The sequence below is a fragment of the Argiope bruennichi genome, chromosome 7 (genome assembly GCF_947563725.1).
Source record: "Argiope bruennichi chromosome 7, qqArgBrue1.1, whole genome shotgun sequence".
NCBI classification, from domain to species: domain Eukaryota; kingdom Metazoa; phylum Arthropoda; class Arachnida; order Araneae; family Araneidae; genus Argiope; species Argiope bruennichi.
The window spans coordinates 3,945,837-3,962,898 of NC_079157.1; the positions used below are offsets into that span (position 1 = coordinate 3,945,837).

Here is a 17,062-nt window from a genome sequence, read left to right on the forward strand (position 1 = left end):
GAAGTTTGTCGCCCAGCCCATCAAGACAACGATCGCCTACGCGCCGCTATAGATCTCCGTCGCCATATAGAAGACCCAGTCAATTTCCTAGCCGCAGAAATGAGGAAGTCTAAGCGGAGCGACCTTCCTTGGGAGTGAGGCCGCTAGTGACAAAAATCCTCCGATTGCCGTAAAGATGTCCGGAAACAACATTAAAGTAATCGTCGGCAATGAGCCAGTACCTGCCCTTGTGGACTCTGGAGCCTCATTTTCTGTTATCTCGGAGAAGTATCGCCGCCTACTGAAGAAAGTTATGTTTCCAACAACTAACAATGTTCTTTTAAATGTCGCCGATGGAAATTACGTGAGACCAGTGGGAAAATGTACGCTTCGACTCGAAATCAATGGCCGACCTCAAGCCTTTGAATTTATTGTTTTGCCGCAATGCAGTCACGATACCATCCTTGGTTGAGACTTTTGGGGCGCTTCTCAAGCTGTTATAGATTGTGGCCGTTCGGAGCTTTTGTTTCAAGACGTCATTCAAGAATCCCAAACTCCAGACTCCAGCCGTTTATTCACGTTGGAAGACTATACGGTACCTGCTCGTTCTATCAGAAAGATCACTGTCTTAGGCCGTAAGAACCCTCGAGCTATCGACGTAATAGTAGTAGGAAATAAGATGCTCCTCTTGAACAAGGAAGTTGCTATTCCGTCTACTATAGTAACGCTCCTTAATGGTAAAGCCGAACTATGGGATACGGAATCGGCGTAGTATTAGTTCAAATACAAATGGGAATGAAAAAGTAATAGCTTATGCCTCGCGTATTCTGGCGAAGGCTGAGAGAAACTATTCCACAATTGAAAGAGAATGCCTTGCGGCCATATGAGCTATAACTAAGTTTCGGCCATATCTCTTTGGAAAGGCTTTCAAGATCGTCACTAACCATCATTCCCTGTGTTGTCTGACAGGACTGAATATCCCTCTGGAAGACTCGCTAGATGGGCGCTGCGACTTCAAGAATACGACTTATCAGTGGTGTACAAAGTGGAAGGAAACACAAAGATGCTGATAGTCTGTCCAGAAAACCCATTAAAAGTCGATGCTTCATGGTCTGGGGACTCCATAGGTGCCATTTTATTCACTAATCTCTCAGAAGAACAGATGAAAGATCCAGAATTGGCAAGAATAATAAGAGACCAACAAAGTACCGAAGCAAGCAGGCTGCGAAACTTTGAATTAGTCGAAGGAGTCCTCTACAAGAAGAATTTTGATCCGTCCGGAAAGAAATTTCTACCAGTGATCCCGAAGCATTTACGGCTCAGTATTCTAGAATCTCTCCATGACGACCCTACCGCCGGACATCTAGGATTCACCAGGACGTATGATGGAATAAGAAAGCGATTTCATTGGCCAGGCTTGTACAGAAATGTTCGAAGATATGTGATGTACTGCCGAGAATGTCAAAGGAGAAAATCTATTCCTCAGAAGCCACCAGGTCATCTCGTACCTATTCCACCAGCTGCCGCTCCTTTCCTTCGAGTCGGAATCGACCTGCTAGGACGATTTCCAAAATCTGACGACGGCAACATATGGATTGTAATATGCACCGATTATCTGACACGGTACGCAGTCACCAGAGCTTTACCGACGGCGGAAGCTACACAAATCGCCAAATTCCTATTAGAGGACATAATCCTGAAGCATGGAGCTCCACGAGTTATCATTACAGAACTTGGACAAGTTTTCCGGTCCAAGCTGATGTCCGATATTAATCGACTGTGTAATATCACTCATCGAATGACAACAGCCTATCATCAAATGGCCTCACAGAGCGATTCAACAAAACGCTAGCAGATATGCTTTCTATGTATGTGGATGTCGAACGGAAGAACTGGGACCAGATATTGCCGTTCGTCACATTCGCCTACAACACTGCCAAGCAAGACACGACAGGTTTTACGTTCTTCTACCTACTACATGGGCGAGAAGATACGATGTTTCCTCTCTGCCTCAACGAGTTCAGCCAAGAAGACGATTACGTTAGCCATCTGATCAACAAGGCAGAAGAATCGAGGCAATTAGCTCGAATTCTCGAGGCTCAGCAGAAAGATCGCCGGCATTATGACTCCAAACATCGGATGGTGGCATACGAACCAGGGGATTTGGTGTAGATTTTTATTCCAGTTCGTAAAAAAGGGCTTTCCGAGAAGCTCCTCAAGAGGTACTTCGGCCCTTATGAAGTCTTGAGGCGGTTGTCCGACGTCACCTATGAAGTAGCCGATTTCGATCCTAATTCTAGAAGGCGAAAACTGAAGGAAGTTGTCCACGTCTTACGCATGAAGCCATACCATGACCCAGAAGAACACGACGACCAACATTCTTATGAAAGTATGGAGATTCCGGAAAGAGACATTTCTCAAAAGACAATTCCCCATGAAGACGCAACGACTTTATTCAATATTTGAAATCCCAACCACCACCATTATCACCCTCACCCACCCCATTTTTTTTTTTTTTTTGTGATTTAATGGTAAAAGTGCTCAATTTTTGCAAGAATTTCTTACTATGCTCTTTATTTACACAATCTTTTCCATTACATAAATGTATGATAAAGATAATGGAATGTAAAATTAAATTGAAAACGAAGCAATAAGCATTGGTTAAACTAACTTGTTTTTACATCGATTAACTTTGTTCCAAATTTTGGTATATTTTCAATAATACCAGATTTATTCTGCATATATATATATATATATATATATATATATATATATATATATATATATATATATATACATACATACAGTGGTGGCCAAAAGTGTGGACATTTTTTGAAAGTTTCATGTTTTTCAACTTTGCGTGCTTGTAGAATATATTAATTTTCACTTAAATACAAATGTTTATATATCAAATTGAAGGTAATTTAATGTAGGATTTAATAACAAAAACAGTATTACAATATCTGTATTATAAACAAAGTTGCGCTAATTTTAGTAAGATGTATCTTAGATTTGCATTTTTTTAAAGTGATACTTACACAATCAATACTTAGTAGGATAACCCTTATTTTTTAAGACAGCTTCACAGCGTATTTTCATCGAGTGAACGAGTGTTTGGAGTTCATCTTTCGGAATAACATGGTGCCAAGAATCAATTATAGATTCAATAAGTTGTCTTTTATTGGATGGACGTTTTTGTCGTACAAGAATTTTCAAACGTCGCCACAAATTTTCAATTGGATTGAGATCAGGATTGTTTCTTGGCCATGGTAATACATATATGCCTTTATTTTGAAACCATGCTTTGCATACTTTTGCTGTGTGGCATGGAGCTGAATCCTGCTGAAAAATAAATGGTGCTTTGTTGGGGAAGAAATCCCTGATGGAAGGTATCAATTTTGGTTCTAGGACAGTTTCGATGTATTTTTTGGCATTCAGAATGCCATCAATCACTTGAATTCGGCCCACACCATTTGCAGACTTACATGCCCAAATCATGGCATTTGTTGTTGTTTTCATAGTTGCTTCAATGCAATGAGGATGAAGCGCTTCACCTACTCTACGTCTCACGTATTTTCTACCATCGCTACCAAAGAGCGATATTTTAGTCTCATCACTCCAGATTACTTGCTTCCATTGATTTTCTGACCATTTAATGTGTTCTTTTGCCCATTTAACTCGTTTTTCGCGTTGCTTTTGATTTAAATATGGTTTTTTCCTTAGAATTCTAGCTTGTAGTCCAAATCTTGATAACCTTCTTCTTATTGTTCTTGAACTTACTGCAATACCCGCTGCACTCATTTCACATCTAATGGCATCTGATGAAATTTTTCTATCTTGAAGGCATAGCCGTTTAATTTTTCTATCGGCAGTAGCACTTGTGCATTTTTTTCGGTCTGATTTGGCCTTATTTCCCACTGATTTCGTTTTTTCGTAACGTAAACAGAACTTTCGTACACCAGAACAAGTCACTGAACCACCAACTTGTCTTGCAATTTCAGCATAAGAGAGGCCATTTTCTCTCAATATGACAATTCGGCTTCTTTTTGTAGATGTCCAATCAGTTCTTCTTGTTGGTGACGTTGTTTAAAATTAGTTTAATTAAAAAAAAGGACTTAAAATATTAAAAAACAGCAGTACTCTATTTAATTGTGCTGGTATGCATCATTCCGCAAAATATTTCCACAACAATAACTCTTTTACCATCCAAATAATCTAAACTATAGTTACAGACATTTGATTGGTCCTCAGAACAGTTTTGTGATTGGCTAGTACGCTTTTATTACAAAACATGTCATTATTCAAAACGATTTGTGTTTGTTTGTTCTACTAAAATAAGCGTAACTTTTTTTGTAATACAGATATTGTAATACTGTTTTTGTTATTAAATTTTACATTAAATTACCTTCAATTTGATATATAAAGATTTGTATTTAAGTGAAAATTAATATATTCTACAAGCACGCAAAGTTGAAAAACATGAAACTTTCAAAAAATGTCCACACTTTTGGCCACCACTGTATATATATATATATATATATATATATATATATATATATATATATATATATATATATATATATATATATATATATAATCATTTTTCTATATTTAATTAATTTTTAAAAATATTTTAAACATATTTTGCAATAAATTTCATTGTTGAAGTGAAACCCAAATTGTTTTTCAATTTTTTAAATATTTTACCCTGGTTTTTTACCCCCATTGTTGATGATTTGGATATGAAAATTCAGTTTATTTTTTCATGTTAAATAGGTGTTTCAATATAAAGTAGGCTTTTAATAAGATGTTTGAAGTTCTATAGCACAATTATGGTTTAAATTCAGTATCAAGGTAGCAATGGTGAAAATTTCTTAAAGTGTGTCCATTTTTAAAAACCGCTGTTCTTTTCTGTGATATGATTGAATGTATAAAGATAAAAATGTGGGAAATGTTGCATAGCACAATGAACAAGTCATTGTAAGGCCTCTAAAGTAATATGAATTATATGTCAACAGTGTTATTAGTTTGAAAATATTTTGCTTAGCCATTAAGAAATAGTGAATGGTAAGTTTTAACAGTCATTAACCCTTTATTGGGTTCTTGAAAATTTTAAACTTGATTAAAGAGGCATAGTTTACAAGACCATATTTTTTAAAAAAAAAGTTAGTTTCCTAATTAAAAAGAAACAGTTGCAATTTTCTAATTAAAAAAAACAAAACAGTTTGGGATGTTGTCTATATATTAATGTATATTATGTTGCCTATATGTATATTATATATTAAAATCCTATTGTGTTGGTGGTAATTGTCTGTGTTTTTTTAATAATGCTAGAATGAAGTAATTAAGACCTAAAATTACTGCATTGAAATGATAGCTCTATTGATGCAGTGAAGAATTTTATGAAGAAAAGCATGAAGTACCATTAAACTTTTATTAAAAAATATATTCTGTTGATCTATTCTATGTATTTTATTATTTGGCTTTAAATACTTAAAATTATTTGAATTTTTGCTATTACCATTCACAAATAGAAAACTAGATAAGATAAAGATTCACAAGATAACTATAGAAACACAAGATAAATATTCATACCCTTTATTTACATTACAGATGACATTTCAATTGTGGTTAGCACACTTTTCATTGGAACAAAATAACTTTAGAAAATCTGATAAAAAATAGAAAAATATGCAAATACCTTTTAGGATCAGCTAAAAAATATTTTGGCTCCAAACTTTTTAAAATTTTATGATTAGGTTTTATTTTATGTGTAGATGTAAATTTTTAGATTAAAAAAAATGAAAAAAGTTTTTATTCATTTAAAAATGTCATTTCTAATTATTGTTTGTAGGTTTAGAACCACCAGATCCTCAAAAAGAGCTGAAAGGTATCATGGCTTTAAAGTATAAAGAGTTCCATGAAGTAGATCATCCAGTAAGTAAATGCAAATTATTCAACTAGAAATATATCTTATTTTAAGAATTGTTGAAATGTAAGCATTTTATAGTTCCATCTTCTCTTTTTAATAAAGTTTATAATTATTTATAGATGATTATTATTCCTTTGCTAAGCAGTGCTGTTGCTCAATTCAAGAAGTACAAGTGCCCTAGAATGAAACGACAATTGAGTAAGTTTTTTCAATATGTTTCTTTGAATAGTTAGACTATTTAAAACTCATTTTATGTCCTCACTTTTAAAAAGATTATTATATTTAGTATTATATGGAATTATGCAAAGATTGCAGTAATGCTGTAGCATTATCTCTGCTTTAAGAGTAAAGGATACCATATTCAAAGCTCATTTCCATTAAAATTCAGCTATGCATATAGGCCTATTATATAGTAACTCTGTTTGAGGTTTAAATATCCAGTTGATGTAATATGGAAAAGATATGCTTACTCTGGCATTTTCATCTGATTATGATACTAATTATGATTTGCGATAAAAGAATGAATGATCTTGAAAATGATTATACTAATCTAACTAAACTAAGATGAATTAAGAATAAATGTAATATAGGAATCTGTAAAAAATATGGTTCCAAACAAAGTAAATTGTAAAAATTTTATTACATATAAATGTCTTATTTTTTTAAAGGAATTTCTTAAAATTTATGGGGAAATATAATTGCATTAAACAAGAACTTCAACTTCTGAATATATTTGAAATGTTCAGTTTTGCAATTATGGATGCAGATGTATAATGTTTATTTATAGATTGGTCTTAAAACTATTCTGCTTAGTGTCTGAATTTTCTAAAAATCTTCAAAAACATGTTTTTTACGAATTTACCATAAATATTACACCAAAATGATAGATAAGTAGATTTCATTTGTATTCTTTAATTATTATATAAAACAATTTATTAATTTTTATAATTCCTTTTTGAAATTTTTTTATCATGATTGAAAATTTTTTTATTATTATTTTAGCTGTGGAAATGGGAGAAGAATATTATTGTTACAAAGATTACAGACAAGCGTTAACGTATGTATATCCTGAAGAATTTCTAAACTGTCTTCATTTTTACTTTTTTGCATATAGAATATACAAAGAGAAAGCCTTACAGTCTTAAAAACTTCAGATTTCGATGGATTTTCACGTCTCATGCCTTCATGAGCCTGAAAAGCATATTTTTGGAATTATATCTGTCTATCTATAAGTTTAATAACTTAAATGCTTTGAAGTGGATGGGTGAAAATTGATATGTAAGCTTTATACCGAATTTATAGATTTCTATCAAATTTTGAGCAAACTCCATTCACAGGAAGTTTGACTGTCTGAGTGCAAATGAACACAATAACTACAAAGTTGTAAAAAGTGAGATGAATCAAATTTAATACACATTTAGCATCTGAAGTAATGACCCTTTCAAATGTTGATCGCTCAAAGGGTTGACCATCTGATGGTTTGCACTTTTCAGTGCATTTAAATGTTTTACCTAATGTGACTAATTGGCTATTATTAGTGTGGTGAAGAGCTTATAGGCCAGTTAACAGCTACGGAAAATGGGCAATTGTTACTCGGCTGCGAACCACAAAGTCCCAGGTTTTATCCTTGCTCATTGCAAATTCACTACATTGGTAACCTCAGACGATCAGCTGTTGTGCCGCCATCTACCCACAGCAACCGAAAGTCGTCAGATTCACTTGATGCAGCAACCCAAAGTCTTCAGACTCACTTGACGCAACAGTAACCACTCACCCACTCAAGCTCGCCATAATCTGCTACATTAGTATTAAAAATTAATATTAATCATAACTGATTTAAAGCATGGTTTTTATAAATAGTTACCAGTTATTATTAATACTAATTGTGGTTATCAGTATGTATAATCATTCAAAGCTATGTATAACATTAAGCACAGTTAAAAATTTGTCTCTTTTGGTTTGCATAATTATTGGATGCAACTTTTGTTTTGTTGTCTAGCAACTGAGACAGGGCTTTTTTTAATGCTTAAATTGATTGATGTGTTAATATGTAAGCATACCTAAATATTAATAAATAACAAAGGACAATGAGCTGAGATCCACATTCCGTAATATTTTAAATATATGGTGATTTATTATATTCTCCTTTCATGAACCAAATTGAAGGTTTTTGTTAATAATTTTTTTCAGCATTTTATTTATTTTGTATTCCTTGTTGCATCTTTTTTCTTCTGTTTGTTGATTGCAATTTCTTTCACTCCAATTTTAGTGATTACTCCGTTTAATTGTTTCACTCCAATTTTGATTTGTATGTTTGTGAATATTATAGATGGTGAAGATCCTATTGTAAGAAAATAAAACTTCTAATGTAATTATATATTTACATATAAGATGTATTGCAAATAATAATTAGAAAAGTTTAAAAAAATATTTTGCCTGTGTGCTTGTTATTTTCTACCATAATTTTCATTTGTTAATATATGACAATGATATTTTAGATATTATTAACAGGATAGATGAATCTTCTGATTATTAATAATAACTAATTAATCACATTGAATATGTCATAAACACAATAATTCAAAAATACAGCAGTTTGAATGAATGAAATTTGGTATATAGTCTTGTATTTAAAGTATGAACCATATTGAGGTAAGCTGTAAATCCAGCAAAGAGTTGATTATATGTACATTCGCATGGACGTAAATGCAGTAATTCATATAAATGAAATTTGGTATGTGAGCATGTTATTAAAATTGTAGTTCTGCATTAGATTTTTCTTTCACTCTATCGACAAAAAGCTATTCGAAACTAAAATGCTTGGAATGGTATATTTGATAAATACCATAATTATTTGATTTTCTTCTTTATATTAAGAAACACAAAACCTTTATATATGGGATCTTGAAAACAAAAGTTTGGCACTTTTGATGTTCATGGCTTTGCTGAAGGTTCGCAAGATTTATGCAAAGTGCAGGGGATGATAAACCCTGATATAGTATTGTTATTAGAAAGTATTTTAAAAGTTAAAACTTTTCTATTATCCTGCTGTTTTAATCCATTTTTAAAAAACTTTTGTTAAAAGTATTATATGCTTAGCAGTTATTATACCATTTTTTTTTATCCTAGATTTCTAATTTTAATATGAATAAATATATATTTCAATTTTTCTAAAAAGGGATTAATTTAATAAATTTTTATTAATTAAAAGCGTAGTTACTTGTTTAAAGGATAGCAAAATGGGCAAATCTCTATTGTTAGTATTGATGATCTCATCTCTACCTTTCTTTTCAAAGTAATTCCCCTTTTAGCTAAATACTAATGTAAGGTATATTCTTTAAAAAATATTATGCCTTTGTATAGCATTGTTCAGAATTTCCAAATTTGAATATGCATTTTTCATGAATGCGTATGGTTTTGATATACAAATTTATTTTAATGAACCTATATTCATTGATAATTAATTTAATAAATAAATAATTTGTTTATAATTATTTGAATTCTTTTCTTTCCCAGGCTGCTGAAGCATGTTCTCTGGGATTACAGAGTTGAAAAATGGAGACCCATTGTCTCGAGTATATTGACTACAGCTTTACGATCTGCTTATTTATCTGCCAATATCCAAGATTACATTTCACTTGGAATTGAAATGATTAGTAATTGTATCCTTTTATCCTTTATTTTATAAAGGTGTAGTATGATATTCAGATAGTGTTAAGGTGTAAGTTATCAAATAAACAACTCTTCCAAATATAATTATATTACTGAAGAAATTATGTATTTTTTCATTCTTTAAGTTAAAGCATCATACTTTCAATCTATTATTGACTTTTCTCAAATTTCTGCTTTAATGATTATGAAAAAGTGACAAAAAACTAATGGTCAAAAAGACATGTTTTTATTGTTACTCACATTATAAATAGAATAATTTACTGCTTGTAATTCGCTGTTAAATAAAGAAATAATAAGATCTGGAAGAAGCAACTACTATATACAAAGTCAATCATACATTTACAAGATTTTATAGTAGTTTTCATGTTATGCTAAAGCTAAGAATGTTATATAAAATATTTATTACATTTTTAACTCAAAATATAGATTTTTTTAATTAGATTTTGATGCCTAGTAATTGTTGATTTCTATCACTCCTTTGTATTTTTCTTGATTATGATCCAGGGATTTTGTGCAGCACTGATGAAAAATCAATTTTACAGAATAATATAAATAATGTTTTACAGGTAAGATAAGTTCAGAAGCCTAAATTATTGATATTTAATTTTTACTTTTTTATAATTTTAGAAATATGTTAATTTTATTTCTGAGAAAAACTGATTCCATTCTATTATTTATAAGAATTTAATTGAAATTAAAATAAATTAATTATTTATAATTAAATGAATAGATTTTAATTGGAATGAAATTCTTATCTCTACTCTCAGTACATGGGATTAAAATATTTATTTCTGGTATTGTACAGAGTTAATAAGAAATAAGCTTGCCACTTCAGATATGTTCCATTGGTGCAACCTTATGTTCTGAGTACAACTTTAATATTTTTTGAAACAATAAAAAAGTTAAAGAAAAAAGTGTTAAGAAATATTGTGTGTGTTTAAAACTTTTGATATTATGTATGAAAATAAAGTTTAATGCATTAATTATTAAAAATTTCAAATATAATATTTTTATTGATACACGATCCATTTTAGTTTGGTTTAAATTGACTAAATATATCATGGTTATCTCATAATATATTGAGAAACCAAAATAATTATAATCTGTCATAGATTGAAATAACTTGAATAAGAATATTGACATTTAAAGATTATTTGTTTAGATATTGTTGATAAATCTGTAATTATAAAAACTGATTACTTCTTGTAAGTTCTTTCTTTTCCCATTAGTTCTTTTACAAAATGGAATTGAACATATTTTCATAAACTTCTAACTTTTTATTTTACTTTCTTGTAGGGAAAACCATTATTTGCCATGCCAGGCATTTCAGAGCAAGATAACAAAGAAGCTGATAAATTATGGCAAGAAGTTATTCAGAATCATAAAGAACCTCTTATATTCACTATTCAAATGACTTCTATTGTACCATTCAGTAAGCTTGTATTGTATTTTCTTATTTATATATAGAGAGACAGTAGATTACCTAATATGCTATGTAATACAACTAGTTTTTTTAAAAAGTGTAATGATTATAATTTAATAAATTATAATTTCCTATTCTATGCATTTCATTAAAAATGCTTTTTTTTATATCTGAAACTAACCCTTTCATATTTTCTGAGAACATAGTAAAAATACTGCACCTTAAAAAAATTTCTTAAAATGACCAAGTAAAAAAAAATACCATATATGAATACATTTTTTTTTCTGAAGTTAATAAGTATAGATGTAAAATTCAACTCATATATTTATTAGATATAATAGAAAAAAAAAAGTCTTTAAAGTGATTCTTATCTAAAAGTTAGTATTTAAAATAGTTCCATATAATTAGTGGCATAAAAACAAAACAAATAAATAGTTCAGATTAAGTAGTAACTGCAGTTAGTTTTACCTAAATTGTAATTTGATATTAAAAATGTGTATAATGATTAATACAGAAATATGTATGGTTAAATATGCAAGAGCACTCCATACTTCTTTGCTTACTGTTATATATATAATATAAAAATGCCCACAATATTACATTTTGGACAATTCAAATTATGTTTTTCGTGCATTAAATTTTTTTTTATTGTTTAGTGTTTTATTTAAGATGGTATTAAAATAAGTTCATAATTTCTGTTTTCTTTTAAGTTGCTTTTATTTAACCTTCATATGATTGATGTGTAATTTTTTTTTGGAGAAAAATAACTTAGTTTTATAAACATACTTCTATGTACATATTTAGTTTTATAAACATACTTCTTTATACATATTTAGTTTTATAAACATACTTCTATGTACATATTTTCCAATTTAATGAAAACATGCCATTTGTTTTTAGTTGAATGTAAAGCTGGTTTTGTATCAGAAAATTACATGGCCGACCAACGAATTACTGTTACTGTTTATTTAAGGTAAAATTTTTTATTATGCATTGAAGTTTAATTAACAAGCTTCAAATTATCCTTTAGATTTCAATTTATTGTTAGTGTTGTATTCAGTATCTGGCATTATTTCTGTTTTTAAAATGTAATATTTTATAATCCGACTAACTGTAAGTATACAATAAATATTTATTTTATCTCAGTTCATATTTTTACAAGTTGTTTGCTGTTAAGTACTCAAAGAAATGTTACATGAATTGGATAAAATTTATTCCTTAGTTAAAATTCTTTTTAATTTTTTTTTATTATTATTTTTACTGAGGACAATGAGTTCTCATTGAGGATAATTACATTCATATTTCAGTTTACGCTTGTTTACTTTTAAAGTATTTACATTAACAAATACACTTGAATTACATGCTCTCCTTTATTTATGGTGTAGGTAATAAAACAGAATTAAATAATTAGTTTTTGATGAAACTCTGTTTTTCATTGATTGTGTTCAACTGTATTGCAATTTAAAATATATGCTTAACTTCTTGAATGCTATTTTCTCATTTATGTATTTAATTATTATTTTTTATGTACATTTATGCACTGCTTTTTTTATTTTATATTTTTTGCTATTAAAAAATTCTTGTCATAACTACGATTATTATTGTTAGTGTGTCTACTTTTATTGAAATTAAATAAAGAAATGTTTAAGCTTCTTTTATGCATTAATTTATCAGAATTAATATATTTCGTAATATTTCTGTTAGTGAAATACATTTTATTTTTATAATAATTTTATATTTGTTGATATTTTTATTTTTGTTTGTTTGCAGAATGAATTGCCCTCAACCAATTTCATTTTCTAAATTGAATGTTCTGTTTAACAATGAAGTAAGATTATGAATAATTTTTATATTAGTTGAAATTATGATCTGTAATTCCTTATCTTTTAAAAGCATTGTTTCATGTTTTAATATTTTTGCATTTTGATTAACAAAATTCCATTTTTCACATGTTTGCGTTCTTTTTTTCCCACTGTTATGCTATAACATTTGATATCAAATTGAAATGAATGATTTCATCATAAAAATGATTTTTAAAAATTAACTAATTATGATTTGATACTTTACTTGATTACTGATATTTCTTTTCTGAGGTGTAATATATTTCCATGATTTTTCTCACAACAATTTAAACTTCTTTTACAGATTATGTTTTACTTTCTTTTGGTCACTAACTCCTTAAACAAAATAACTACCTAATTATCTAAACAAAATAAATAAAAAAATTATTTCATAATTGATAAAAATAAATTTTTCGAGATCCATTCTATCAATTTTGGTAATTCCAGACTAAACACAAAAAATTCCAAAATTTCAATAAACACTTGAAGAAAATATTTTTATTCACATCTGCAACGAACTATGTAGAAATGGTTTCACAACTTTGGAACCCTGAAATGCATTTCAAATCTACTGATGATTTAAAACGAGCTATCAAAGTGTGTTTGTGATTCATTTGAAACTGAACAAGTTAATAATTTCTGAGAAGCATTAGATTCTATGATTTCTGTAAAATTGTAGCTTTGCAAGTAAAGATTATTCTTTTAAAGTTATTTTATCAAAATAAAGCAACGTAGTTGCATCTCTTTGAGAATTCTATAAACAGAAAAATGTTAGATATAGAACGAATGTCACATCGTGGCATTTACAAAATTTGTGGCAAAAAGATGACTTGACATTCTTCCTGGCAGAAAACAGAAACAATAGGACATTATTAGCATCAAAGATATAGCTACTGCTGCCAAAGATTAAGCAAACCATTCATCATATGATAATGCAAGTGTGTCAAATATTGCAAATGAAGTTGAAATGTCAAATTCCATGATGAGAAAAGTGACAAATCAAGTTTTGTGCTATGATCCATATATAATCCAGAAGGTGCAACAACTGATACAAAAATTCAGCTAACATTTGCTCGAATAAATGTGGATGACTCTTAGCCCCGGACAATGTGATATGGTTTTACAGCTATGTTTATGATAGAGCACTATTTTTTTGACGAATCAATACCTACAGGGCCCATTACATGTCCTGTAAATGGGAGAAGATATCTCAATATGTTGATATCTTTTGTGATTTCTTTGTTGCAACACTGAGGCTACTTTCCAAATATCGTTTTTATGCAAGACAATGCACTTACTCACATTACTCGGACAATTTGGATTTTCTTACTACATCATTTCACTTAAAGTGGTATGATAAGTCATTATTTTCAAACAATCTGACCAACATGATTACCATATTTCACACCGTGCAATATTTGAAAGACTCTGTCTAAAGACAGATGTCAGGCAATCTCTGATCTGAAGAAAAGTATTAGCTTTCATATCTACTAAATCCCACAGGAATTTTACTCTTTTCAGTAGAAAACACAGTTCTGAGAATGGAATGTGTGATTGTAAATATTGGAAGGTTCATTGAGCATGTGTACTACTGTTTTTCTTTATTTTATCTGTGTTGAGTCTCATGTTTTATTTTTATTGATGCATGAAATTATTTCCTTTTTCTGAATTAGCAAAATTTTATTTTATAACCTATAAAATAAATGTTTTTTTTGCAAAACGTCTGCAGAAATACCCTTAAATATTGATGCAGTGCCACTTATTTATAAAAATCTGAATTAATATTTTTTTCCCCAATTTTCACAGAGCTCATCACTTGTACTACATGGTAATGAAATTTTGTTTCGTTTGGATCCATAAAATCGGCTCTAGAGTTTTCTAAATAGACGAACTTTAATTATAGTAACCCTGTATATATATATATAGTATTAAATCATATATATTGTTCGTATTTCACATATTGTATTTCTTTTACTTTCTTTGTTTTTACCAGAAATATAACGGCTTTTGTGAAGTGCCTCCAACTCATGACAAAAGCTCTCATTCTGAGGAGAAGAACATGCACAAACTTTATCTAGTTCCTCGAAACACTCACACCTTTACTTTTAACTTCATTCCAGATTTAAATGACATTGGGAAAGTGATACAGGTATTGTAGTGTTAGAGTTGTAAAAATTAAGATTTGCTGCATATTTGCTACTAAAGATATCCTCTTATTCCTTTTGTAACTGACTTTTCGACTTAGAATGCCTTCTGTAATATAATAATTTTTAATAATGGCCAAATAAAATTAGTCAACTATCTTGCAGGGTTTTTTTTTGTATCGACTATTCTTTATAATGCTTATTGATTTATTTTATAGACCAATATTTAAATAATTGTTGTATGATAATTTTCCTTGAGCCAGCTTTCCTTAACCTCATCCATCTTTTTAAAAAATAAAATAAAATGTCAATATTTAAAACACTCTTTTATTAGTAAAAAAAATTAATGTAATTATTTTCTTTCTTTCTTTTTTTTTTTTTTAATAATTCATTAGAAACCATGCAGTCTATGACACATATTCGAATAACAATAAAATAATATAAAGTTATGGGAATGAAGTGAAAAAAAAAAATGCTTTTTTCACATTTTTCTTCTTGATAATGATTTTGCTGGGTAAATGCTGATGATTATGATTGAAATGAATAAATAAAACTAAAGATGCCCTATAAAAAGAAAAACCATTGGAATCAGTATGTTTGTTATAAACAAATCTATTGGAATTTAAATTTTCTCTTTATACTAGAATCACCATAAAATGTCTGTATAGCTTTTTTGGCTTCTAGCCAACTTCTATTTTACTGTTTGTTCTTTGATGTGCACAAGTAATAAATGAAACCTAGAAGTGCTGATGAATATATATATGGTTACTTTTTTCTTCTACTCAGCAATTTTTTAAAAATTTTATATTTAGCCTTTTTTCTTTTTTTTTTTTTTGTGGATTACTATTTGTTTCAATCTAATTTTACCAATTAGTTTTAATTTGAGCATTCCTAAACATTATAAGATCGTAAATTTATTCATATTTTTCAATCTAGCAGTAAAAGTTAATGAGTTGAGCCTCGTAATATTAAGTTTAAGCATTATTTTTAATCTTGTAATTGGTATTGCAATTTTTTAAAAATTTGTATTTTTGTGTTTTTAGCATCAAATTTTATTATTCTTAAGATTGATTAATTTTTTTTATGTCTATGTTATATATAATTCTACTTTATTTTTAATATCTCTAACACTTTTTGTGTGTATTTAATCAAAATTATTTTATTTCTAACTTTTTATGTTTGGTGGAATTCATTATTTTTTTTTATTCCAAGCCTGTGTTATGTGTGATTTCTTTCTGTTAGTGGATCATTATTTGTTTGAAATCGATTTTAGTGAGGATTTTTTATTTGAGTGTTCATGAACTTTATGGATAGAGAAGATTCCACTGCAACGAAGCATGTATTTTAATATTACTATATATTTACAACTGAAATAGACAATAAATGATATTTTTATTTATTTATTTACTAAGCACTCTGTCAATATGTATGAAACTTTCTACTGCAACATTAGTTACTTAATCTGTGACAATCAGATCTTAGATAAATAGCATGATAATAGGCAACTTTGAAGGGCATATCTTCCAATAACAAATAATTTTCTTAATTTCTCAGTTTCCCTCATAGCCAAATCAAAAAAATTATACTTTTCTCATAAATCCACAATTCTAGCATTCGTCAACAAATTTGACATTAAAATTGTTGATTGATAATAAATGAAAAAATATTTTGATTGTTCATTTTAAATTAAAAAGAAATATATGAATAATCTCCTCAAACTGTTTGAAAAAGATAATGGAATTAGAATGTTCTACAGTACTGTGAAAATTAATTGGGACAAACACAAAATTTTTTGCAAATGTTGTTTAATTAGTATAGGTTAACTGACATGCACAGTATAGCAATCTAGTACAAAATATGTCCTCCTCTAGCTTGAATGAGATCCTGCACATGGTTTGGCATGGATTCCACTAAATTAGAACATAAATTTTTGATCTCGTCATCACAAAACCAAACTTTTATATCATTCTCAATCATTATATTTTTTGTTGAGCAATCCATTTCACTCAGATGTCTCTTTACAATACTCTACAAATTTTCGATGGGATTTGCATCAGGAGAATTACCAGGC

The 17,062-nt window shown here is 29.1% G+C and overlaps 1 protein-coding gene across 1 annotated transcript in view; it reads left to right on the plus strand.

Moving 5' to 3' along the window:
* The window catches only part of LOC129975702 (trafficking protein particle complex subunit 11-like), a 60,474-nt gene that overhangs the window by 21,757 nt on the left and 21,655 nt on the right, over positions 1-17,062 (plus strand). The window contains exons 12-20 of the mRNA XM_056088855.1: positions 5,834-5,916; positions 6,031-6,109; positions 6,914-6,968; positions 9,428-9,573; positions 10,088-10,149; positions 10,880-11,015; positions 11,907-11,979; positions 12,777-12,834; positions 14,841-14,996. Coding sequence (XP_055944830.1) covers positions 5,834-5,916; positions 6,031-6,109; positions 6,914-6,968; positions 9,428-9,573; positions 10,088-10,149; positions 10,880-11,015; positions 11,907-11,979; positions 12,777-12,834; positions 14,841-14,996 — 848 coding nt within the window. The remainder of the gene's footprint in view (positions 1-5,833; positions 5,917-6,030; positions 6,110-6,913; positions 6,969-9,427; positions 9,574-10,087; positions 10,150-10,879; positions 11,016-11,906; positions 11,980-12,776; positions 12,835-14,840; positions 14,997-17,062) is intronic.